This window comes from Miscanthus floridulus, chromosome 6 (genome assembly GCF_019320115.1).
Source record: "Miscanthus floridulus cultivar M001 chromosome 6, ASM1932011v1, whole genome shotgun sequence".
Lineage (NCBI taxonomy): Eukaryota > Viridiplantae > Streptophyta > Magnoliopsida > Poales > Poaceae > Miscanthus > Miscanthus floridulus.
Window position 1 is genome coordinate 92,535,722 of NC_089585.1, and position 27,660 is coordinate 92,563,381.

Consider the following 27,660-nt stretch of genomic DNA (forward strand, 5'->3'; position numbering starts at 1 on the left):
ATTAAGGTAGAAGATCCGACCGTGGGGGGAGTACTACGGTCGACATACCCCATATGGTCAAGTTTCTAGACCTTTTGCAAAGTTCTTACAAGAAAATAGCATAGTTGCCCAGTACTCTACACCGAGCGAGTCTCAGCAGAATGGAGTAGCTAAAAGACACAACCGTACCTTAATGGATATGGTGAGAAGTATGACAAGTTACTCTACTTTACCGATAAGTTTATGGATGGAGGCGTTAAAAACTGCCATTCATATTCTCAATCGAGTACTAAGCAAGTCAGTGCCCAAAACACTATATAAGTTGTGAACAGGAAGGGAACCCTCACTTAATCACTTATGTGTGTGGGGCTATCCAGCTGAGGCTAAAGTATTTAACCCAAACAAAGGGAAGCTAGACTCTAAGATAGTCAGTTGCCATTTCATTGGCTATCCAGATAAGTCAAAAGGTTATCATTTCTACTGTCCTGACAAACATATGAAGTTTGTAGAAATAAGACACGCTGTGTTCTTGGAGGATGATATGGTCAGGGGAGCATGGTAGCACGAGAAATCAACTTTGAGGAGAAGCGGGTATACTTGCCCACTCTGATAGTTCAGGAGTCATTTTTCTCGCTACCTGTTTTTGTTGCACCAACAGTTTAGGACACTGTAGTGACAACACCTGTTGTTAGTTCTCCCGTGGCAACAATAAATGAACATGAGGAACCTACCCTTCAAAATCCTATTGAACCCGTTGTCGCACATGAGGAAGAGCATCAATAGCCCCATATGGAACAAGTACCAACTATTGAGGCTCCTAGAAGGTCTCAAAGAGCAAGAAAACCAGCCATTCCTGATGACTACGAGGTCTATGAATATGAAGAATTTCAAATGCAGGGTGATCCCATCTCATTTGAAGAAGTCATAAGAAGTGCCCACTCATCGAAGTGGCTTGAAGCAATGCAAGATGAAATGAGATCAATGAGCACCAACGGTATCTCGGACTTAGAAAAAATTCCTAAAGGAGCCAAGACAGTAGGCTGTAAATGGGTCTACAAAACTAAATATGACTCCAAAGGGAATGTGGAAAGATTTAAAGCGCGATTTGTGGCGAAAGGCTTTACGCAAAGAGAAGGAATAAATTATAATGAGATATTTTCTCTAGTCTGATGCAAGGATTCTTTTTAGAATCATAATGGCGTTAGTAGCACACTACAATTTAGAATTACATCAGATGGATGAAAAGACGACTTTCCTTAACGGGGATTTTAATGAAAATGTTTGTATGGCACAACCAAAAGGTTTTGTCGTAAAAGAAAAAGAACGTATGGGATGACACCTGAAGAAATCCATTTACGGATTGAAACTAGCCTCTAGACAATGGTATTTAAAGTTTAATGGAATAATAAGAAAGTTTGGGTTTAAAGAGAATGTAGAGGACAATTGCATTTATACAAAGTTCAAGAATGAAAAATTCATTTTCCTAATCCTGTATGTGGATGACATCTTACTCGGTATTAGTGATGTTAATCTACTACCGAAGACGAATAAGTTCTTGTCCTTAAATTTTGATATGAAAGATCTCGGTGAAGCTTCATTTGTTTTAGGAATAGAGATTCACCGAGATAGAAGAAAGGGGGTTTTAGGATTATCGCAAAAGGCATACTTAGAAAAGGTTCTAAAGAAATACAGTATGCATGCGTGTAAGCCTTTACCTGCTCCTATAGTCAAGGGCGATAGTTTTGGGGAATTCCAATGTCCCAGGAACCAATATGAGATTGATCGCATGAAAGCGGTTTCATATGCTTCAGCTGTAGAAAGCTTACAGTATGCTCAAGTATGTACACGTCCTGACTTAGCTTTTGTTATCGGGATACTTGGCAGATATCAGAGTAATCCAGGAATAGAACACTGGAGAATGGTAAAGAAAGCTTTACGTTATTGGCAAGGCATAAAAGGTCTCATGCTAATGTACAGAAGATCTGATTCCCTACATATAGAAGGGTATTCAGATTCAGATTTTGCGGGAGATGTAGATGATAGAAAATCTACATCAGGCTATGTATGTACTCTCGCAGGGGGAGCTAGATCATGGAAAAGCTCAAAGCAAACCGTCACTGCATCGTCCACGATGTATGCCGAGTTTGTAGCATGTTATGAGGCCACAGGACAGGTGAACTGACTAAAGAAATTTATGCCGGGGTTAAAAGTGGTCGATGACATTCATAAGTCACTCAAGTTGTACTACGACAATGAGCCAGTAGTATGTTATGCTCACAACAATAAATCAAGTGGTGATGTCAAACACATTGACATAAAGTTTTATGTTGTGAAAGACAAAGTTCGGGATCATTCTATTAGTCTCAAGCATATAAGTACAAAGAAAATGCTTGTGGATCCGCTTACAAAAGGCTTACCGCCTAATGTGTTCAGAGAACACTTAGCCGGCATGGGTTTACAGGAAAGCCTATGATCCCTGGACAATAAGGACCTAGTTGAGAATCTATTTTAAAAACAGAGAGGTGTGTTGTAGCTGTTAATCTAATGGTACTAACTATTGTGACGAGGCACGCTCTATGAGCTAATCTGTGATGGAATGGGAAAAAGAGATAAGTATTTTAAGTTTAAGTCATAAAGTGAGATAAGGGGGAAAATGTTAGATTGATCTCCACCAAGTTAACCCAACGACCAATTTGGGCCTTTGATTCGCGCCCTGATCGGGGGCACCCAACCGTTCCATGGTTGGTGGCCCCCTGTCGCGCAGCGTAATATAAAGGAAGGTGGGGGCCGGGACGCAGGTCACGAGGTTCACCGTAGCCGCCACTAACCCCACCTACAGTCCCTAAACCCTAACCGATCTAGAGGGCGTGCTGTGAGCGATGGAAAGCACCGCCGCCTTCACTGCAGAGACACCGCCGCCGCCCCTCTTCGTCAAGCTCGGCGCCGCCACTCCTCTTCTCCAACACCGCGCCGCCGGCGACCTAGGCTACCTCACCAGCACCATGGCGAGCTCCTCCGCCAAATCCACTGATGGTCAGCCCTTCCATTCCCCTCCCCTCTCTCCCTCTCTGGATCTACTTATTTATCCCAAATAGAATACGTTGTACCCACTAGATCTACCCCTAACGTCCTATATTTCTAACGTTATTGAGTTGAAATGTTTAGGACAGAAGGTGTGTTGTGTTGCCATGACACAAGTGGGAGAGGCTTAGCACAAAAGTGGCAACTAGTAGTAGGCAATGACAATACTTGGTGCGGTCTCAGATGTCCAAGGGGAAGAGCGAGGTGCGAGGAGGAGCTGCCTCTAGTGGGCTCGCCACTCGCTGCCAGCCACCCGGTGTCTTTTCCTCCTCCCATGTTTCAAGGTAGGCTCTCTTTTTTCCTGTGGGTTTGTGTGCTTGTGCACATCAAGAAAAGATGTACTCCAAAGCTGTTTCTGCTCCCATGTTTCAACCTTGGTTTTACAGTATATGTAAGGCTTGATGTGTCTGTCAGCTGGTGTGAGTGTGTGCGTTTTTTTTTTCAGAAGTTGATGCCCCCATTGTTTCTTTCCGATGGACATGATTTCAGAGAGCCAATGCAAAGTGTCTACGAAGCGCATATAGGGGCCGGTGCTGCTATGGATGTCCCATATGGACATCTGTACCTAAAATGTGTCTTGTATGGTAGTGTACGAGCCTCGGGCCGGTGCTGCTATGGATGTCCCATATGGACATCTGTACCTAAAATGTGTCTTGTATGGTAGTGTACGAGCCTCCAACGGAACACCTATATGCGAGATTCATTTTAAGTTACAGCAAAGACACAATCCAAATATCCTGAAGACTTATTTACAGAAAGAGTTCTATTTTGGGTCCTATTGTTGGATAAGACCAAAAATAAATATGAAATCATTTATCTATAGCGCTACCTAAATATAAAATGAGTTTTATATTTTAGATAATATTGTTGAGATGGACTATGTTAATAACTTTGTCTCGCCGACAGAGTTTCCTAAAAGCATCGCCCCGATTGCTTTAGATGATCACCTCCGACCTTTACTGCCGATGGCCACACACGCATTGATGTGCTCCATGCCTACCCACACCACAGTAGTACAGTACACGGTTCATCTAGCTGCATCATCAGTCGCTGTGCGGCCCCAGTGAGAAATCCGGCCATGTACGTTACATTATTTCCTGGCAGACGGTCAGCTCAAGTCGGAATCGGAACGAAAGACCGCGCGCGCCTGCTCGCATCGCATCGACCCTTGCTGCCTTGCCTGCGCGCCTAGACAGTGCCTACGGGTGGGGGCCGTTCACGTATTATTTGGCCTGGCCGTCGTCCTCCTGCCTGCATGCCGCGCCGTGTACTAAAAGCTGTGCCTCCCTCACGCCTTCAGAAAACATGCATGCATGGCCTCAGGCCTCGGCTTCCATTGTTAATCTGAGACGGACGGCGCTGGCCTCGTCGCTGCTCAATTGCTGTATCACTGTGTACTAGCTATAGCTTAGCGCCAGGCCGTTCAGCAGCTAATCGCTGTGCCGCGCAGATCCGAGTACTGTTGCAGCCTTGCAGGGAGTACTAGTCGCGTTAAATTAAACCTCTCGTGGTCTTGCTTCACAGCATCTCCAATTTTTTTTTTTTTAAAAACCCGCCTGCTTTTATCGGTGCCCAATGACACTTCCTATCACATCGAATGTTTGACACATATATAAAATATTAAATATAAATTAATTATGAAACTAATTACATAACTTACGATTAATTTACGAGACGAATCTTTTAAGCCCAATTAGTCCATGATTTGACAACGTGGTGCTACAGTAAACATATGTTAATGCCATATTAATTAGGCTTAAAAAACGTCTCACAAATTAGTCTCCATCTATGTAATTGGTTTTGTAATTAATCTATATTTAATGCTCTTTATTAGTATCTAAATATTCGATGTGACATAAATTTTAGAAACGACTTAAAAACCAAACACCTCCGAGGTCCTTTGGATTTGTATATAAAAATAAAGGGAAAACGTAACTATGCGTTTGATTCCGAAGATCACAAGGGACAGGACGCGATGATCTTTGGTTTACCAAACACATGCGGAGATTGTTTTTTTTTTAATTTTCATGCAAAGATTGTCATTCCTATCAATTGAGTTACCTTCCTTTGGTTCGCATGAATCACTTATAAAAGAACATAGGAATTTTTTCTTTGGGATTAATTTCACATAAAAACAAGGGGAAAACTCAATCTTGTATCTGTGTTTTTCCTATTCTTGTACTATCTTTTTGCAATCAATCTGCGTTCAAACTCCGAAGGGGAAGGGGCATAAATACACAACGTTCGCGGACGAGGAGTTCATGTTGCATCGTTCCTGAGATTGTAAGCCCTTGTTTAGTTGGCAAAATTTGAAATTTGGGGCGACTGTAGTACCTTCGTTTTTATTTGGTAAATAGTGTCCAAACATTGACTAATTAGGCTTAAAACGTTCGTCTCGCAATTTCTCACCAAACTGTGTAATTAGTTTTTTTTTTCGTTTACATTTAATGTTCCATGCATGGGCCGCAAACATTTGATGTGACAGGTACTATAGCAACTTTTTGAACTTTGGGGTCCAACTAAACAAGGCGTAAGTTAACATGGTTAACGGGCCTGTTCTGCTCTTCTTGTCTCGTCTTGTTTTAGCTTTTTTTTTTTACAGAATATTATTGAATCATCCGGAATCAGCCGGTACACAATGCTTTTGTGTACCAGCCGAACACCCTCGTTATTTTGTAGGATCTTTTGAGATTGTAAGTTAACATGGTTATTTTTGTAGGATGTTTTGAGATAGTTTAGTAGGACCGAGTCACATGACTTTTGAATAGTTAGGCCCGGTTAATTTGACTGAAATTGGTTGAAAAAATAAATCAAAGCTGAATTATAGTAAGAGAAAAACACCCAACAAGTCTATTTCGGCTTTCAGGCATACTCTGATCCACAGGACTCCCTCCCTGTGCCTGTGTGCTATTGAAAGCAGAAAGTGGATCGGAGATAAAGTCAATGGCGCTATGAGCTTTGCCGTTTGGACCAAGTGTCGGTAGGCAACTAGCTAGGCGTGTAGTGTAGCGTATCATTATAATATTCACATCATAGCAGCCTCGTGATTGCTTCGACTTCACGGTGAAAGCCGGCTGATAAGCGAACAGGCCCCGCGCGTTCGTTGAGAAATGAGGCCACCTGCCGGCTGCCATGCATTTCTCTGTCTATACTGTACACTACACACGCATGCAGAAAAGAAAGGGGCGGTCCTGCTGCATCCCCAGTACAGTACAGTGCCGTCCTGGCTCCTGAGCGCCACCCTAGCTCGTCCCTTGGAGGTTTTGGAACCTTGCGGTAATCGAAGCACGACGACGACGCATCACGCCGGCCGCGTGCACGGATCGATGCACTCACTCAGCGCAGGTACGTCCGTCGTCGGCGGTGGAGCCGTAGTAGGGGGAGGACGACTGCTGTGCGCCGGGTTATGGCGAAACAGCACGGTGCCGAGGCTTAAAGCGACGGATCGACCATGCCATTTCACGCATGTGAGAGAGATCATCCGTACGCCACGAGCTCGCTTGGCTTGCCAGTTGCCATTGCCCCACGCACTACGTACTCGGGGGCATGAGAGGTGAAATTTTTGTATTTCGGTCCTTTTGAAAATATTTTTTTATAAAAAGACCTATGCCAAAACGTTTGCCGAAAATAAGCTATTTTTAGGCGTCTTAGAACATGACGCCAAGGTATGAGGGTCGGCGTCACGCCGAGGTCTTGCCACGTCACGGACGACCCCGGTCGACGGCGACACGGTGGCGCACGGGGTCCGACACGTCGGCGTTGTGTCAGCCAACGCCACAGGCCGAACCTCGGCGCTGTGGGACTACACGCCGAGCTATTGCCACCATCCGAGGCGCGGCCCAGGCGGCCCAACAACGCTTCGTGGTCCAATAGCTCGGCGCGGGGTCACTTAACGCCGAGCCACCAGACTCGGCGCGGCCCGACTCAACGCCGAGGTCTAGACCCTTGAAGCCGCGCCGCGGCCCCCTTCTTCTTCCTCCCTCCATTCTGAAACCGCCGGCTCTCCTCTCTGTTCTTCTCCCCCACGCCCCCACGAAACCCTAGCCCCAAAAGCGATCCTAGGTGTCAGAATCTCGTCTCCCGAAGCTTCCTCGAGGTAATGGTCCCTCCCCTCCTCCAATCTATCCGCGTAGATGTGCTTGCATTGTCTCTAATCATGTGGAATCATGGGTGTATGGTGTTTTGGTATATGTGTATTTGCATTTGCAAAATGTATGACTTAGGTTGATTGAGTGCATTGTTGTTTAACTGTTTTATGTGTTGAACATGTTAGGTTAGTTTGGTTTCTAGTTATTTTGGTCATTGGGGTTCTTTGTTTATTGTAGGTGTCATTAGGGTTAGTTATTTGTTGGTCATTAGGGTTAGTATGTATTTTAGTTATTTATTGGCCATTAGATTTCAATTTTTATGACTAGAAATGATTATGTTGTTGGGGTTGAAAAAGATGAAATGATATATTTTAGTTTCTACTTATTGGATTGAAACTCGCATGATATATTGATATGTGACACTACTTGTTGTGTGATGGTTGTAGATGGATAAATTAGTGAGGTTGCATCATAGAGGCTGTATTGCTAGGACAAGAGATGATAGTTTGGAATTTCTGGACATGTGTGAGGAGTTGTTGATTTTTTCTGAAACACCGTCTTTGACCCAGTTAGTGGAGCGAGTGAAGATTAAGTTAGGCTGGAATGAAGGAGACGTGCATGTTCAGTTTGAAGGTGTCATAGATGTTGGGTCGTCGAAGGGTCCTCGGATCAAGCGGTTGCTCAAAATTACAAGCGAGTCTGAATGGAATGATTACAATGCAGTTGTATTGGCCTCAGAAGTGCGATCTTTGAATTTAGTAGTAAGTAAGGAGTCCGGCTTAGGAAATGATAACTTCGAAGCATGCCCATTTTCCTCCGCTCACATAGGTTATGGTCCTTTGTCTGAAGAAGAAATACTTGTCACACAACTAGGCTACGGTAGAGATGAGGAGGAGAATGCGGTTGCCGATGGTGAGGGCAATCATGATAGTGATGAAGAGGATGATGATTATGTATTTGGTGATGCAGAAGAAGGTTTGGACGACGCTAGCGGAGACTTTTCTATTGAGGATGAGCTTAGCGACGAAGATGATCTTAGTGGTGAAGAAGACTTTGGTGATGCTAGGGCTACGAACCGTTTTGACATAGAGATAGCTGGAGATGATGAATCTTTCGTAGAGGAGATAGCCGAAGACTCTGATGACGATCGTCCTGTTGGTCGTCTTAATTTTAGGGAAATAAAGATATTGTCTAGGGTCTTGCCTTGGAGAGATCCACTAGTTGGTGATTTCGAGGACCTTAGCCATGGTCACAGGGCAGTAGCTGATGGTGGGCCAAGTGATACAACAGTGCCTGATGTTAGCGGTTGCCTCATCATACGGAAGGGCATATTGTTTGCTACCATGGATGAGTTGAAAACATGGTTGCAAGAGTACTCCATTGTACACAACCGACCTTTTAGGGTCATCAATTCATTCAAGGAGAAGAGGTACACTATTGCTTGTGAAGAACAACAGTGTGGTTGGAGAGTATGTGCTAGGAAGATGAAGGCAGGCAAATGGAAGATTACCTCAGTGAAGCAACCACATGTTTGTGCCACTGCTGAGGCAGAAGAGAACCATCTGCAGCTCAATTCTAGGTTCATTGCAAGGCAGTTATGCCCCGTGGTGAAGCATATGCCAACCATTACGGTGTCCGCGTTGGTTGAGATCATCTTCCAACGGTACAATTACTATGTCAAGTATAGAAAAGCATGGAGGGCAAAGCAGCATGCACTGGAAATAATATTTAGAAATTGGGAAGAAGCTTATGAGCGCCTCCCTGTAATGTTGAACTCAATGAGGGCTGTAAATCCTAGGATGCACTTCGAGTATTTACCTAAGGAGGGTGAAACAAGGAATGGTAGCCAGATATTTGGAAGGGCCTTTTGGGCGTTCGGGCAGAGCATCAAAGCATTCAAGCATTGCAGGCCCGTCGTCTCAATTGACGGGACCTTTCTTATAGGGAAATTTGAAGGCACAATGCTTATTTGTATTGGGACAGATGTAGAAGACCAGCTTGTGCCATTAGCCTTTGCGATTGTTCGGAAGAAGGACACGGATAGTTGGTGTTGGTTTCTCTGGCTAGTAAGATAAGTGGTAATTGGTCTGGGACGTGATGTTTGTGTGATATCCGATAGGTATGCTGGCATTCTGAATGCCGTAGAACAAGAGATTCCTGGTTACGGCCAAATACATCACCGGTGGTGCACCAGACACCTTGCTCAGAATCTTATAAGGCGTGATCACACAAAGGACAACTTCAAATTATTTGAGGAGGTTTGCAGGCAGCAAGAGGTTTAATTATTCAAAGACAAGCTAGATGCCCTAAAGTTAGCCACAAATGTTGATGGCAGGCAATTCTTGAGCAAGTTGATGGCGTCGAAGGATAAGTGGTCACTTGCATATGACACCAGAGGTTGGAGATGGGGCTTCATGACTAGTAACATGACAGAGATGTTCAATAGACTTCTAAGAGGTTGTCATGGTCTGCTTGTGACTGCTATTGCCTCATTCACCTTCTACAAGTTGAATGCTTGGTTCGTTTCGAGGAAGAAGCATGCGAGGTCTCTATGGACAGCAGGCAAAGCTTGGCCACTTTTAGCATATCAGGAACTAGCTTTCTCAAAGAAAAAGTCTAAACGACAGAAGGGTTCATGTTTTGATCTGATCAACCATGGATATGAGATTCTAGAGGGTGGTGGAACTAACATTGGTGGTGAAGACCGGGGTGCTCGAAAACATAAAGTAGTGATCAATGACAACAAGTATACGTGTGGAAAACCGACCATATACCATAGGCCTTGCTCCCACATGATTACAGCCTGTCTCCTTAGACATGTTGACACTAAGGTCCCTCCCCGTATGGCCACGGAGTTCTCTTTGAGGAACCTAATGAGCACCTGGAATCCTCAGTTCGAGCCATTTCTTGACGAGAGTCAATGGCCTACTTATGATGGCCCCAAGTATGTGGCTAATCTTGGTTTACTCTGGAAGAGTGGAGGACCTAGGCGGCGGAAGTGGTTCAGGATGGACATGGACCGAGCCATGAAAGGTAGATCAACCATGAGTAAGGTTGGGACACATTTTGTAGAGGACACCCAAAAGAGTCGTTGCTCTGGTTGCCATAAGATGGGCCATAATAAGAGAAAATGTCCTGAACTACTTAGACAACAGGTATCCACCAAGCTAGCTACTTGAATTGCTTTGTGTAATAGTGCATTGGTTTACTTTTGTTTTTTTATTGTTATATTACTTTGTACCATATATACATGCTTTAACTTATACTAATGCTTTGGCATTCCTTATGTTGTAGGATGGATCGGTTCCCCCTCCTTGATCCAAGGTTCGATGAGCACCACCGGGCTCGGAGGATCGAGAACGGAGAGGTATATTCAATAATTCGTATGAAACAGTGCATTGTTCATCTTTTGCTCTATAGTCCATGCTCTTTATAAAGTGACATGAACTAATACTTTTTCATGCTTGTCTTTTTTTAGGTTTTGAATGTGCTGAGGCCAATGACACATGAGGCCTCTACGACCATGGTCTACGACAAGAGGTACACGCCCCTCCTAAAGCTAGCGAACCTTGCTACCATTGCTCATGTTTGTCGTCGAGGCACGCCACCTTTCAACCCAGCGGCGCTGACGGCGTTGATCGATCGGTGATGTCCGGAGACACACAGCTTTCACCTACCATGCGGGGAGATGACGGTCACTCTCGAGGATGTTGCCATGATCCTTGGAGTCAAAATCCGAGGATTCCCAATGATAGGAGACACAGAGTCTGAAGGATGGCAGCAGCGGGTTGAGCACTTCTTGGGACATCCCCTAGCGGCAGTTGAGGCTGGCAAGAAACGATGCAGCAGTGGGGTGTCCCTGAGGTGGCTTCATCAGCAGTTTCGGGAGTGCCCACCCAACATAGACGCCTAGACCGTGACATACTACTATCGGGCCTACGTCCTGTACATGTTTGGTATGGTTCTCTTCCCTGACGGCATTGGAGACACAGCGTCCTAGATGTACATCCCGTGCCTTTGGAACTAGGAGGATGCTGGCAATAGGAGTTGGGGCTCGGCTATACTTGCCTTCCTATACCATCAGCTTTGCAAGGCTTGCCGCCGTCCTAGAGGCGCGCACGCTACAATGTCAGGGTGCATCACACTGTTGCAGGTAATAAAGCAAAGTTGTACAAGTTTCCACTATAATTCAATGTTTTTTCTTAACAAAAGTGATTAACATGCAAGTTTCCACTCTTTTTTGTAGATTTGGATGTGGGAGAGGCTTCCAGTTGGGAGACCGCATCAGCTTGATCCCTCACAACCTTGGTTTCCTCAAGGAGACGCAGTTGTCGCCCCTACCGTGGCACACCTCTATGAGCGAGCCCACGGAACTTACCACGTGTCACGCCACGCGTACATCAGCTTCACCAACGAGCTAGACACCCTTTTGCCACAGCATGTAAGTTTCCCACCCTTTTGGCCTAATTGAGGATATGTGCACAAATTGAGCGTCGACTAGTTGATGATGACGTTGTGTACAGGTTCAATGGCGCCCATATCGGCGGAGGCAAGTCACGGATCTCATCTTGAGCTCCTTGTGCACGGCAGACGAGGACGTCTGGACGATGAGGACCCCCTTATTTGTTTCTATGCAGTGGAGTATCATCTCCCTCACCGTGTAGCACAGCAGTTTGGTAGGCTGCAGCCTTCTCCGCCTGAGGATTTCTCCACCGGTTGGTAGCTCCACAAGTACATAACATGCAATATTTTGTCCGTTTCACATGAATGAATCATTGAGTAGGCCTTCATATTGCTGCTATGGTGTAAAATTTGTAGGTTCAGCAGACAAAAAAATAAGAAGATCACCAACTAGCAGCTGGAGCACCAGCGCTACATTGATGAGTGGATGTTGATGGAGCAGAACAACATGGGCATCCACGCTGTCCATCGTGACAAGGCATTCAATGATTACCTTGTTTGGCTTGGTCAACGAACAAGGCTTCAATTGAGGCCCGCTTGGATGGAGCAAGACATTGCTGACATTGCGAGCGAGGATGAGGGCAACAATCCATATGACCAAGCTACCCGAGAAGGTAGGCAAGTTGAGATCATCCCTGCATTAGCCAGAGCTGTAAGTGATACAACTATTTCCATCTCTGAGGTCTTTACTGTGATGGAGACTTAAATTCTTGTTTTTGTTGCATAGAGCACTGAGATAATGAGGACAGTGGCCGAGCAAGGAAGGGCATTGATGATTCCTGTGGGCAATCCTGATGAGACCTCCATGTTACGACAGCACATTCAGGTAGTCTCCTATCATTCAGTTGATGTTACATCTTTATATAGTTTTGCGACCAACCCCACTTACTAATAGTGCTTTCAAAATGCAACGTGCCATGCATTGCCTCCGAAAGGTAGCTGCACGCCTTGGATGTAGACGTGCCCCGGATGTGGCAGTCCCACAACAGCTTGGTGCTGGACCTTCTACTGCACATGTTGGAGGGACTTCATCTTCACATGGTGCACATGTTGGCGGGACTTCTTCTTCACATGGTGCAGCAACTAGTGCAGAGGGTGGTCAAGGACATGGTCCTTATGATGATGAAGATGATGAAGGACAGGGAGAGTACTATGAGCATGAGTATGATGAGATTGGCATGTCCTAGCTTGAAGATGCACCCCAAGGAACTCAAGGCCCCTCCGGTTCTGGACGTCCATAGAGGACGCTCAGACCAGTGGATAGGTACACTCTAGGTACCTATCTGTTTGGGAGGGGAAAGTGTTACGCTCGCCGTCCATGTTAAGGTACAAGGAGCGAGCTAAAAGATCCAAAGACTTCATATGCTATATTTTGTGCATGGACTATGTATGCATTGGACCTTATGTAATGCACTATGTATGGACCTTGTACTATGTTTGGACTATGTTGGATGATTATTGAAGCATATGTATGGACTATGTTGGATGTTGAATATGTTGAACTATGTTGGATGTTGAATGTTGAATGTGTTGGACCTTATGTATGTATGGATGTTGAATGAATGTGTATGTCGGTGTGGTCATTTGTTATGTGAAATTCTGTATGCTCATGTATTCTGTGTATTATGTGTTATGTGTATGCTTAGTTAACTGTTTTTTGGTGAACCCAGGAGCTCGGTGTCAATTGAACACACGCCGAGTGTGGGCACCTCGGCGTTTAGTCAATTGACGCCGACCCCTGGTGCATACTGGAATCTTTTGCCTCGAAGCGACGAGGTGCCCAAGCTCGGCGTTCCAAAAATTGACGCCGACCCCTGGTGCATACTGGAAACCTTTGCCTCGAAGCGACGAGGTGCCCAAGCTTGGCGTTTCATAAAATGACGTCGAGCCGTTAATCTCGGCGTTAAAGTATTAAACGCCGAGGTAGGCGTGTGGCTGACCTGACGACGCCCATGGCCCAAATGTCAGCGTGGCTCGACTCAGCGCCTAGCTGTCCGATCTCGGCGTGGGCTGACTCAGCGCCGAGGTTCGACCCAAACCTGGCGTGGGCCGTGGTGATCAAAACCCTAGGGTTGGCGTGGGCCGAATCAACACCATGGTCATCTACCTCGGCGTCGTCCGACTTGACGCTGAGCCTATAAATCATAAAAAAGAAAGAATAAAGTATTAAAGACAGAGGTCTTCTAAACCTTTGGTATAGGTTGAAATCCTATTTGCATGATTCAAATGAAAAATCTTTCTCAACGATTCCTCTTCTACTAACACGAGTTATACTAATAAGAGTAGACATGCTATATTTATGTTTGTTCCTACAGGAAAAACCAAAGGTTGGTTCGATTTCAATCCCCTATTTTTAGAGAGAGTCAAATCTTTTTTTTAGTTTGGGAATCAACCATAGTACATGAAACTTAGAGATAGGTAAACTGCAATTTATGAAATAGCGAATGCACAATGATTACACTCACATCAAAACTAACAATGGCATGTCACAAACTAAACCTAGCATGCCTTAGGGGATTGAAAGAAACAAGTGATACAGATGTTGCAAAGGTACTACGATTACACACTCATATGAAAACTAACAATGGCATGTTGCAAACTAAACCTAGCATGCCTTAGGAGATTGAAAAGAACAACTCATACAAGCATTCCACATTTGGATTGACTAACAAAGGTTGGTCCTAATAATGCTCCCACATATTGAACTGAGTTGCGCCTTCCCCATAGTATCCTCCAGTTGATGGTGGCGGTGGCGGTGGCAGTGTAGAAGGAGGCCTATGCTTCTTATGGTACACGCACTGGCAGTATGGATTATTGCATAGTGCTTCCTCTACATCATTGCTGTTGACGTCATCCGACTTGTCCCTATTACCACTTCTAGGGCCATACTCTAGGTCAAAGATGCGTCCCTGTAGATATGTGATGTACTGTTGATGGGGATAGATAGGAGGAGGGTCGACCCATCTAGTGAAGCCACAATTATCTGGACAACTTGAATCCTGAAAACTCATCTACCCATAAGTACTACTACAAACCTAATGTAAATCTAAAAAAGGAGAGAGTTCAAAGGAAATACAAATCCTCGTGGGCATCTGAAGAAACGATGGCCTCCACCATCACAGTCGTTGTACATTTGCACAACACAATCCAAACCGTGGTGGCATTTTGGCCAATCTTCAATGTGCTTGTCGTATGATCTAAGAGGTCTCTCACGGGTGAAGTCACTCTTCCTCTCCAAAGGAAATTTCTCTATTGGTTCTTCAAAAGAATCAGGACCCAGAGAACCCTCCCACACAATTGGAGGTCCCTTCCTCACCCCCTTTCCTCTCCCTCCGCCGAAACCCTTTCCACTAGAGGAACCTCCGCTCGACATTTGCTAAAACTAAACCAGAAAACAAGTTGTGTGGATGTGGAGCAAGACATGGAGCACTATATATAGAGATGAAGGCAGGTTCACCATGAATGCTACTTGACAAAAAACTTGTGTGCGTACTCATTTATTGAATCTGCAAAGGCTAAATGCTTCATCTGAAAAGCCTACAACCATGACTGGTCATTTCATCTGAAAAGGCTACACCTGTGTTTTGTCACTTCATCTAAATATAGTACATCACTCTGATATTAATTCATTGTGTATACGGATACAACAGTAAACGAATCTAGGCTTTTCAGTGAGTTTTCAAATAGACTTTTCATTGACTGCAACAGTACTTGTAGCCCTTTCAGTGACTGCAATAGCACAAGTAGCCTTTTAGCGATACAAACAGTAGCACTACAGTCCTAGGATAGTTAATGAAGTACAGGGCATAAGACCATCTGAAATAAAAGCATAGTGCATTACAACATAATAAAAAAAGTCTAGGGAATAAGTTCATCTAAAATAAAAGCAGAGTGCATTACAACATAGTAAAAAAAGTCCAGGGCTACACAACATCGCTCATGAATAAACCAAATACCTACTGAGTGCAACGAGGCCACTTTCCCTTCCTCTGGGCATCGAGATTCTCCTCCATCACTACCTTCGCTTGGCGCACACACTCAAGCTTCTTCTCCCTCTCCGCCCTGTACGTAGCAACATGCCTCCTTTCCTCCTCTTCCTTATGCTCCTTTTCTATAGCCTCCTGTCTACGTCTCTGCTCAAACCTCTCCTTAACCTCCGCATCCCACTCCTTCAGGCCTTCTAGATGCTGCTTGTCTCACTCCTTGATCTCAGTGTCAATCCACTGCTCAAAGTCACACAGTGGTGGAACGGTCTGCAAGAAAAACAAATTATTACAAAACAAATAAATAAGCAATACTTAATATCACAAGAAAATTAATTAACACACAATAAAAATTCCTCACAATCGATGCACGGTGCTGTTGCTTTGTAGGTTCCCATGCATAATTAGGACACATCCAGTACCTCTGTCTATATGTTTCCCCATCTTCAGAGATGTCTACCTTGCAAGGATTACCACAAAAGCACATAGGTCGAGGAATACCTTCAGGGAGAGGCTTTAGGTCGTAGGGATTTGCCCTCTGGCGACCATAGCTACAATTGAAAGAATTTAGTCATATTAATGGAGAACCAAATCTAAACCTAGGGTTTTCTATTTGTTGCACAAATAATGAATAAACATTAAGATTACCTTAGAATACAAGCTTTACCATGCCTTGGCATCCTAACATTACATAGAAAAAAAATCAATCCAAAGTACCTTGCAACGAATGTAAAGCTACTAACACTAAATCGCCATACCTCCCAAATAAGCTTTTCATTACAAACCCTAAGCAAATTTGAATCCCAACAAACACAAAATTTAACTCAATGATTATAAACCAGAACATATACAACAACAACAACCATACATTTGGGTCATTCAATCATTTGAACCATCATACATTGCACGAATAACATGAACATGAACCAAACCTATAATGCCAAGTTCAAAAAAAACACAAACAACCGAATCTAAATGGATGAAATGAAAGAGGAGAAAGAGGAGTACCTTGGCAAAACGTTCTAGTCATAAAAAATTGAAATCTAATGACCAACAAATAACTAAAATACATACTAACCCTAATGACCAACAAATAACTAACCCTAATGACACCTACAATAAACAAAGAACCCTAATGACCAAAATAACTAGAAACCAAACTAACCAAACATGTTTAGCACATAAAATAGTTAAACAACAATGCACTCAATCAACCTAAGTCATACATTTTGTAAATGCAAATACACATATACCAAAACACCATACACCCATGATTCCACATGATTAGAGACAATGCAAGCACATCTACGCGGATAGATTGGAGGAGAGGAGGGACCATTACCTCGAGGAAGCTTTGGGAGACGAGATTCGGGCACCTAGGGTCGCATTTGGGGGTTAGAGTTTTGTGGGGGCCGTGGGGGGATTTGGGAGAGAGCCGACGGTTTCAGAATGGAGGAAGGAAGAAGAAGGGGGCCGCGGCGCGGCTTCAAGGGTCCAGACCTCGGCGTTGAGTCGGGCCACGCCGAGTCTGGTGGCTCAGCGTTAAGTGACCCCGCGCCGAGCTATTGGGCCACGAAGCGTTGTTGGGCCGCTTGGGCCACGCGCTGGATGGTGGTAATAGCTCGACGTGTAGTCCCACAGCGTCGAGGTTCGGCCTGTGGCGTTGGCTGACACAACGCCGACATGTCAGACCTCATGTGCCACCATGTCACCATCGACCGAGGTCATCCATGACATGGCAAGACCTCGGCGTCGTGTCAGTCGACGCCGACCCTCATACCTTGGCGTTATGTTCTAAGACGCCTAAAAATGGTCTATTTTCAGCAAACGTTTTGGCATAGGTCTTTTTGTAAAAAATGTTTTCAAAAGGGACCAAAATACAAAAATTTCATGCCTGAGAGCGAGAGATGAGCGCGCTGCATTGCACGTGATCGATCGGCGGCCGGCAACAGCAACGAGGCGCGTGGCATATATATAGTTGGCCAAATAGGCCGCCCCGCACGGCACGGGTACGGCCAGGCATGGCACTACGCGGCACGACATGTTAGCCGTGCCGTGCCTGATAGTGCCGCCGTGCCGACTTAGCGGCCCAGACACAGTATAATCGTGACTTAGGCATGCCGTGCCGTGCCACTAGGCACAACAGCCCATAGTGTTCGTGCCGGTGCTAGCACTATAAGTGTCTAACACCTCAAAATGACCAGAATATCAAGGACAATAACTTTATCATCTCAAACTTATACAATACAGACTCAAGGTTAAGTTCAGGGAACTTATCAAAGATTCAACCTTACAAGTTCACAGAAACTTAAGATCACATGATGTTAAGATCACATAAACTCAGAACCACCTCTCTTCGTTGGTGCCGACCTCAATCATTTTGTCGTTGGAACCAGGCATCGTCACTCGCCGGTGCCCCGGTTCCTCAATAGCTACAAAAAAGACACGTCAGTACAAATCTAGGGTTAGGGTTAGCAAGGATTAGCAAGTTAGGGTTAGGGTTAGGCTTACCTTCATAGCTGGAGCACTAGAATCACCGGCAATGTTGATGAAACAAGGATCCGTCCCTCTGGCTCCTCAACGGATTCAAATCCGGAGCACCAGAGGAGCCGACATCTAGTGAGGTCGACGGAGATGAAGAGGAGGATGACAAGGAGAGGACGAGGCTACATCGACGATGTGAGATCAAGAAGAGGGGGGGGTACTATGTCGTGCCGTGTGCTAGTGCCGGCCACCGGTGGCTCTGGGAGAAGAAGAGAGGAGGTTGGAGCGGGAGAGGAGAGTCGCCGTCGCAGCGGAGAGAGCCAGAGAAGAGAGCGAGACAAGAGAGAAAGAGCGGCGCTCAAAATAAATTAGGGTTTAGGTGGGATATGGGGCGACGGGGGCGAGGCGGTTTATATACCCCTCCCGCTCCAACGGGCACATCCAATAGTCGAGAGGAGCGGGGGAGATAGATCAACGACTCTGAGCCGTGCCGCAGCCCTATCGGCCTGTTAACCGTGCTGTGCATGGGCCGGTACTGCGGGGCGAAATGGCGGTCCAAGCACGGCACTATGGGCGGGCCGTGTCAGGCACGGGCATGATGCTAAATGGGCCGGACCATGCCTAGGCCGTGCTTTTCCGTGCCGTGTCTAGACCGACCCATCGTGTTAGTGCCAAATAGAAAAATATTGCCATGTTCGCTTGGCTTATAATCCGTACATTTTAGCGAACGAACAGTATTTTTCTTTTATAACGAATCAGCAAACGAACGTATAGTGGCATAATGCAGATGCTGGGGTCGGCCGGCCCTAACCCCAACCCCAACCCCGGCCAGGCCCGGCCGTATCCGCGTGCAGCACTGCACTGCAGCATACAGCACGCTTGCGCTGGCCCTGCCCGCGTGCGCAGGCATAGGACACCACCACCCCTACCTAGCAGCCAGCACGCATCGCTTGTCCAGCCAGGCAGGTAGCTGGACGAAAAAAGGCGGGGTTTTTTTATTCACCCATTGTAATTTTTCAAATTTAGAGATACGTCGTTATAATTCGTCTATTAGTAGAACTGTTATTATAATGCTATCTCTCACTCGTCCATATCATTTTGTACACCTTCTACGTACATTTTTTTATGCCTCTCATCTGGTACAGCTGTAGTATCTGCTCATATACAGACCTATACCAACACCACACACTCACCACGCATACACAAACAAACCTATAACTATACTCAGATCACTAGATCACGTCCTTTGTGAGATCATCGGATCCATCAAAAGATCCGTAGACAATGGGACACGTCGCATTCCTTTTGTGGCTCCAAAGAGCGAGAGGCAAGAGTTATTTTTGGGGGTGAACTCGGACTAGAAATTCACAGCCACGGGGGCTCGAGCTCTGGCTAGCAAGGTCTAACCACCGGGCCTTGACACCCGAGCTACACTCGGTTCTCACCTTCTACGTACATGAACCCACTGTCAGCAGCTTACGCATACATGGACGCGTACGAACGTTAAGGATCCACATGCTCCGTTGAGTCGGCCCACGACGGAGGAGCGCTCGCCCACGCAGCCAACACGCGAGCTAGAGTGGTGGCGCTTGCCCACGGCGGCCTGCGCGCGAACGGACTGGAACGCGCAAGCACTGGTATGTAGGCTATAGCCACCCCCATCCACGCCAGCAAGCGCGAGCGCTGAGTGGCCACTGGTGGGGCACTTGGTGCTGCAGGTCACCGCGGAGGCCATGCATGAGGACACAGAGCAGCTGGCCTAGCTCGTTCGTGGAACAGCTACACCGGCTTGGCCGGTCCCGTTCACGGACACCTCGTAGACGCGCACAGAGGAGCCAGATAGGCTGGTGTCCGCGACGCGTGCTGTGCCAAGGCCACGGCTGCTAGCCTCCACGTAGATGTGGCGATGTCGACGCGACTGCAGCTATTGCCGCCAGCCCTCATGCTCGCCGGCCCCATGCACTCGTCACTGTACCCCGCATGCTCGCCTAGGTATATGGCGTGTGGATGTATGGCAGCGGGGTGCTGATCTGGGGTTTGGTGAGGTGGGCATGACGTGCGTGGCCCCGTGCCTCCCTATAATGACATCAGCCGCCGCCTGCTGTACCTCCGAGAGCTCACCACGCACATCATCAATCTTGAGCTCGCCCTGGTCATGGCGGCTACAGGTGTACGCCATGGCCAGCGTGTGGGCCATGGAAACTGGAAACACGAGGGGGAGGGGGAGGTTGAGATGGAGATGGGCGTGTGGGCCCTTGCCTTGGCGTCGGCCTCCTCACCATGGCCAGGCGAAGAAGATGTCCTCCGCCGTGATCTCCTGCTCCCCGACGGCCGTGCCGCACACCTCAAAGCATGCGCCCTCAGCGGCAGCAACGCTGTTGGCGCTCCCGTACGCGTCGTTGTTGGGGTTTAGTCCCACATCGTGTAGCGATGGTGGGGGAGTACAACATATAAGGCGGGAAAACCCTCACCTATTAGGCTAGTCTTTTAGGTTGGGAAGGCCCAATGCCTTATATGTTGTCAGCTCCGGTGGACCTAGGACCTATGGGAGTGCAGACTCGTGGTAACGAGCGGGGCCAGCTGTAAGTCAGCTCCAAGATCGTAAACTCGGTGGTCACCATCGGTTCCAACAATTGGTGTCAGAGCCCATGGTCAGAAAAGCTAAACCTGATAAAAAAATCTCGTGCATCACACATATGGCGGGGGCACCCCGATATGTGACTAAGGGAGAGATTATTGGGGTTTAGTTCCACATCGTGTAGCGATGGTGGGGGAGTACAACATATAAGGCGGAAGAACCCTCACCTATTAGGCTAGTCTTTTGGGTTGGGAAGGCCCAATGCCTTATATGTTGTTAGCTCCGGTGGACCTGAAACCTGTGGGAGCGTAGGCTCGTGGTAACGAGTCGGGCCGGCTGTAAGTCAGCTCCAAGATCGTGAACTCGGTGGTCACCACCGGTTCCAACAATGTGTGACTAAGGGAGAGATTGTTGGGGTTTAGTCCCACATCGTGTAGCGATGGTGGGGAAATACAACATATAAGGCGGAAGAACCCTCACCTATTAGGCTAGTCTTTTGGGTTGGGAAGGCCCAAGCCATTATTTGTTGTAGCTCCGGTGGACCTAGGACCTAGGACCTGTGGGAGCGCAGGCTCGTGGTAACGAGTTGGACCGGCTGTAAGCCAGCTTCAAGATCGTGAACTCGGTGGTCACCGTCGGTTCCAACAATTGATATCATGAGCCCATGGTCAGAAAAGCTAAACCCGATAAAAAAAATCTCGAGCGTCAGACATATGGCAGGGGCACCCCGATGTGTGACTAAGGGAGAGATTATTGGGGTTTAGTCCTATATCATGTAGCGATGGTGGAGGAGTACAACATATAAGACGGGAGAATCCTCACCTATTAGGCTAGTCTTTTGGGTTGGGAAGGCCCAATGCCTTATATGTTGTCAGCTCCGGTGGACCTGGGACCTATGAGAGCGCAGACTCGGGGTAATGAGCCGGACCGGCTGTAAGCCAGCTCCAAGATCGTGAACTCGGTGGTCACCATCAGTTCCAATAGTCGTCAGTGACCCGGCCGCGGAGCGGGACCTCGACCCGGCGGAGCGGGACCCAGCAATGTCGCGGAGCGTTGCGTCCCGAGCGGTGGCTCGATGGTGGCGACGAGTTCGTGCCGGTGGATGCGGCGAGGTAGGGGTGAGCGCGCCGGCCGCCCCTCCGCTCGCGCGTCGCGGGCGGGCTAACGGAGCAGGCGGATCCTTAACGCCCATACGCTTCCGTGTACACGTACTCGCCTGACACTGGGTTCATGTACACGGAACGTGTACAGAATGACATGGACGAGTGAGGAATGAAGTTATAATGGCACTTCACCGAATAAACGAATTATAATGATGTATGTCCGAACTTGAAAAATTATAATGGCGTGAATAAAAAAACCCAAACAGGCGAGTCGACGTACGCGCCGCGGAGCCCAATACGGCGCGCCGTAGTTGCCGTGCGTAGGTAGGATGGTCCATCTCGGGGCGCGCCTATGGCGGGGCACGGCGTGTCCAACTGTGAACTGTCCATGCCATGGCAGGCACGTTGCTTTCTTCGCGAGCGGCCGGCCCTCTGCGCCTGGGCCGCTGCCGGCCGGCCGAGGGCATGCTGCCCGCAGCTAGCAAAAGCCGGCTCGCACACATATTCACTCCGTCCAATGGAAAGGGCCATTTTTTACTTTTAAACTTCTTGTTTAACACTTTGTCTTATTCAAAATTTTTATATAAACATTATTTATTTTGTTATGACTTATTTTTATTATCAGAGATACTTTAATAATTATTTATTTATTTTGCTATTTACATAAAAATTTTGAATAAAACAAACGGTAAAACAAGTGCTCTAAAAGTAAAAAACGACACGTTCAATGGGACTGAGGAAGTATATACGTAGATGTACGCTACAGTTCTACACCTTACGGTCCAACCACTGTGCTAAAGTGCTACTGCTCCGGCCGGTGGTAGGAGCCCGCAGTACGGGCGAACGAGCTCTGGATAGATGTGCCTCAGCTGCCGTGCCGGGGTCTGGCATGGCGTAGTGGCGTACGCCGGTCGACCGAGCCGTCGGCTGCCGTGGTGGGGTGCGCGCCTGCCGCCTGCTGCCTGCGTGGCAGGAAGCGGTCCAGCGCCGCATCGGCGCGCTTGAATGCCGGTCGGCCGGCCTGGCTCTGCCCAGCCTGGGGTTTTGGCGCGCGCGGCAGCGTTGTGCTCGGCAATTGTTTATGGCGTTGCGTTTCAAGGAGCCAGCCGTGCGGGCGATTGTTACGTGCCATGCGACTGGGTGCGCCGTGCGCGACGTGCTCCGCCGCATCGGTGCGGCGGTGGCCATGACGGGACACGTCGCGTGCGGTGCGGAGAGCGAGCATGGGATGGGATGCGACTCCGGGTCCGGGGGGATTTTCGCGTTTTTGCCACAATCCCGTGGGCTTGAGCTGCTGATTTGTGTGCAGTGTGCTGTATCTGCTTTTCGTGTCCTTTCCGTCTTTCGTGCTGTATCCTTCTTTTCTTTTTTAAAAAATACTCCTAATAAATAAAGACATTCAAAAGAGTGTTGTACCCTGCTGCCAGCAAAGGAAGGAAAATGTTTAGTTGATTAGTATTCACATTTTTCCAAGTGATTTAAAATTAGTTGGAAGTGTTCATTTGTTGATTTCAATGTCCTAAAATGGAAGATATTTCTTTTATGAGCTCCTGTGTCGTTTGCTTGAGTAGATAGTATTGTATTAGGTACTATTATTCATAGAAGATAATAATATACTCCCCCGTCTAGGAAAACATGTAATTCTAGCATAACATCATATTTTAGTAAATCATGTTTGATCAATTATAGATAAAAAACTATAAATATTTATAATATCAAATAAATATCATTAGATCAAATATATAATATATTTTTATAATAAATTAATTTAGAGTCATAAATATGAATATTATTCACTAAAGACTTAGTCAAACGTGAACAACTTTATCTGACACGTAACCCATTGTTGCATGTTTTCCTGGACAGAGTGAGTACATCATTACTAAGGCCCTGTTCGTTTTCTTTTATAATTCGTCTTTTTCAGCTTGTTTTTTAGCCGAAACAGTGTTTTTCTCTCACAACGAATCAACCGGAACAATGTTTCGACTTATTTTTTCAGCGACGCGAACGGAGCCTAAATGGTAAATATTGTTAGTTGGCAGCGGCTCAAGCCATAAGTTGGTTTCCTATGTAAGTTTGTCATAACCTATTTGTATGACTTAGAGTATTTCCAAGAGTTTTTCAGAACTCATTCCAAATCTTGATTTTTAGGAAGACTACAAAAATTTGCTCTCCAACAACTTTCTATCCGAACTTCTAACTTTTTCGCACTTGGGAAAATCAATCTAATCACATAGAAATATGCATGTGTATCGATCAATGGGTCTATCTAGAGGTTTGAAAATAGTTTGGATTCATATTACAAATTTGACTTTTAGGAGCGAGATTTTGAAAATGATCGGAGGAACCCAATAAATATGCTCCTACCTTTTTTGAGCCACTTAAAAAGTTATTGGTTTACCAATTGTTTTTTTAGAACTATTGAAGATGCTCTTACCAATGCAAATATCCAAACTGATATTTAGGAAATGATGATGAATGTTTTGAGTTTTCATTACTTGATTGGCTAATTATTTTATGCATTATTTAGGAAATGTTCCAATGTTATATATTTATCAGATGGCTAAAATAGTGTCTTCAAAACAAAGAAAAAGTTAATTTCATTTGGAAACTGAACATGGTATTCCCTTGTAGCCCGTTTGTATCCTTGGAATGAATTCATTCTAATAATTATAATTTAGACATAAATTAATTAAGCTAATATAATTATATATGGAATTTATTTATATATTTATTGTTCGGCATACAATGGACATACTTATATGTTGCATTTCTATTATAGGGAATTGAGTTGAAGAGTGTGCTATATGTTGAAGAATAAAATTATAGCATAGTGATCAATAGAATCAATTTTCATCTACCACCCTATGAATTTGAAATAGACTTAGTTGTGAGCTTAGGAATATTATGGAATATCAAATTACAAGCCAAATAGCCTAATCTATTATGTAGATTTAATGTAAAATGATGAATTTATTTTTCTTTTAAAGGTACTAAATATTAAATTAAATTAATAAAAAAAACAAGAAAGAAAGGTGGAAAGCGGACTTTCCCAACGCCCTTCTCCGTTACATATATGGGCTCCCGCCCCTTGCCTGCCTTGTCTTGCGCCGCCAGCGGAGGAGCCGGCCGAGGACGGGGCAGCGTGGCCGTGAAAATCGCATCGCCCAGGGGCGCTGGAGGAGCGGTGCGTTCGGGGCCGTTCGCCATTTATTTGGCCAGAATCGGCTGAAGAATCGGTCCCAAACAGGCTTTCCTGGCAGCGAGGACGAGGCGAGCGCCGCCGCCGTTCTCCTGGTATTCGCCGGCGACGAGCACCCATCAGGTATGCCCGCGCTCCTCTCTTCTCTACTGCTGTGCGAAACCGAGCACCCCAAACCCTAATGTAACCTATTTGTGTGCGGATCTGATCCAATTAAGTGTATAAATGATACATATATTTTCTTCCTCATTTACTGCGCAAGGCCGACATTGCTGGATGCGAGCGCAATTTATTTTCCTTTGTACCCAATTAAGGTGCGGGTGCGGTTTATCTTCCAATGATCGCAGGGGAAATGGCGAGGTCTGCCCGTGTTGCCATACAGATGATCCTGCCATTGCAGGAGCATGGCGATCTGTCGAAAGATTGTCATATGGCGGTTACTTTTCTGTTTGGGAATAGGAAGATTAAGTACTCTTATCAAGAAATGCTAACCTGTCTAATGGTGATATGTTTGTCCAGTGTTCGCCACAGTATTTAGACTATGTGCAAACAATTATTAAGGTGTATGAACTAGCACTATGGTAGATCGATAATAAGATTGTTGTAGCAGACGAGCTATGCCACTCAGTGCTAGCATATATGGTTTTTTTAACTGCTTTACAAGCAGTGTAATTTATATAGGGTGTGCGGGTGTATTATACATGGCATGTAGACGGTACTCCGCATGCATCAGTAACTGACAGCTCACATTTCTCATTTTGATAAATCGAGTATAACATTGTCTTAGATTGTCTTGGACTTGGATTATTAGTCACCTAGGTTTAGGCCCCATTTTGTTGACCGAGAATAGGCCAATGCTGTCTTCTAAAACAATATGGTTTCAATTGATTTTCACTTTCTTTTCCAATATGTCTATATCTATGTGTAAGAAGAAGCAAATCTATTTTTTTTTCTTCAGGTCATCTCTCTGTCTGCTTGTTTCATGATCCATCTCATGGAGTCATCGTGGGACTATCTTCCAGTTGATCACATTAGAACTCCTGCATTCAACTCTGGAGTTGTTTCTGAAGCTAGCAATGGTGGCAACGACTTCTCAGTATCATTGGATGCTGTCGTTCCTGATGATATCCTGGAGAGGATTTTCACATTCTTGCCTATAGCAAGCATGATGAGGGCAACATCAGTGTGCAAGAGATGGCATGGCATTATCTATTCAAGCAGATTTGTGTGGACCCACATGCTGCCTCAACGGCCATGGTACTTCATGTTCACCTCTAATGAAACTGCTGCTGGTTATGCTTTTGACCCCATCCTCCGCAAGTGGTATGATTTAGAGCTTCCTTATATTGACAAGAGCAGCTGTTTTGTCTCTTCTTCTTGTGGCCTAGTTTGCTTCATGGACAATGACAACAGGAACACCATATCTGTATCTAACCCTATAACAAAAAGCTGCAGGAGGCTTTTAGAGCCTCCGGGTGAAACATTGCCAGACTACAGTACCATTGCCATGAAGGTGGATCGGTTGTCTCATAAGTACTCCCTTACATTGGCAAAATCTAAGCAGATTCCTGAAGATTTTGTCCGATGGGACTTTTCAGTATACAAGTACGACTCTTCGAGTGGTACATGGGTAACTTCTGTGAGTGAAGTGTTCATTGGTTGGAGAGGAGGTGATGATAGTGTCATATGTGACGGTGTCCTGTACTGCTTGATTCATTCCACTGGTGTTCTTGGCAATGTCAACCCCCGTCATGGCCTTGTCATGTATGACCTTGTTGGTGAACCATCTGAGACTTCGTTAATGCAAACATCAATCTCAGTACCTTGTTCTCTCACATGTGGCCGTTTGGTAAACTTAAATGAGAAGCTGGTTTTGGTTGGTGGAATTGCAAAGCACAATAGACCTGATATCATTAAAGGAATAGGAATATGGGAGCTCCATGAGAAACAGTGGCATGAGGTAGCTCGGATGCCCCACAAGTTCTTCCAAGGATTTGGTGAACTCGATGATGTTTTTGCCTGCAGCGGTATAGATGACCTTGTCTACATACAAAGCTATGGTGCAACTGCTTTGCTTGTTTTTGACATGATGCAAAAGCTATGGAGGTGGTCCGTGAAATGCCCTGTGAGCAAAAGATTTCCTCTCCAGCTTTTCACTGGGTTTTGCTTTGAACCCCGGCTTGATATCGCAGCTTAATATGTACCAATTTATCTTTTTGCCTTTTAGTGGAATCAGATCAGCTACCATGTTAATTGTTATTCAGGAAATTCCATGCAAGTTTTGTCGCATTCTTTCAACCATTTTCCTGTTATCCTTTTCTGAGTTGTAACCACTGATGGCCCCTCATTGGCCCTGCATGATGCAATTATTTGTTTGTTCTGACATCAGATTATAAATACATAGAATGCTTCACATGTGCTCACTTGCGTATGGCCGAAGATGTACCTTGATTTGCAGAAACAGTATTAAGATGTACCTTTGTTTGCAAAAAAACGGTACATATATGTACTATGTTTATCAGATTTCCAAGTTCTTCCCTGAACTGCGTCATGTTTAACCTGTTGCATATAATTGAGTGACAGGTTGCCTTTACAGGTTAGAGGTTTACAGCATGACCAGGCCGATAAAAGTTTCAGTGCTGTAAATGATGTCATCCAATATGTTTTTGAGCCCACACCCTATTTGTCCCTTTCCGGTCTT

The 27,660-nt window shown here is 45.8% G+C and overlaps 1 protein-coding gene across 1 annotated transcript; it reads left to right on the forward strand.

Moving 5' to 3' along the window:
* The first annotated feature begins 24,838 nt into the window (after positions 1 to 24,838).
* Positions 24,839 to 27,401, forward strand: LOC136458631 (F-box/kelch-repeat protein At3g61590-like). Its single transcript, XM_066458568.1, has 2 exons — positions 24,839 to 25,082; positions 25,918 to 27,401. Exon 2 carries the CDS (start codon positions 25,942 to 25,944, stop codon positions 27,154 to 27,156), a length of 1,215 nt encoding a protein of 404 aa, XP_066314665.1. The 5' UTR covers positions 24,839 to 25,082; positions 25,918 to 25,941; the 3' UTR covers positions 27,157 to 27,401.
* Positions 27,402 to 27,660: the final 259 nt, after the last annotated feature.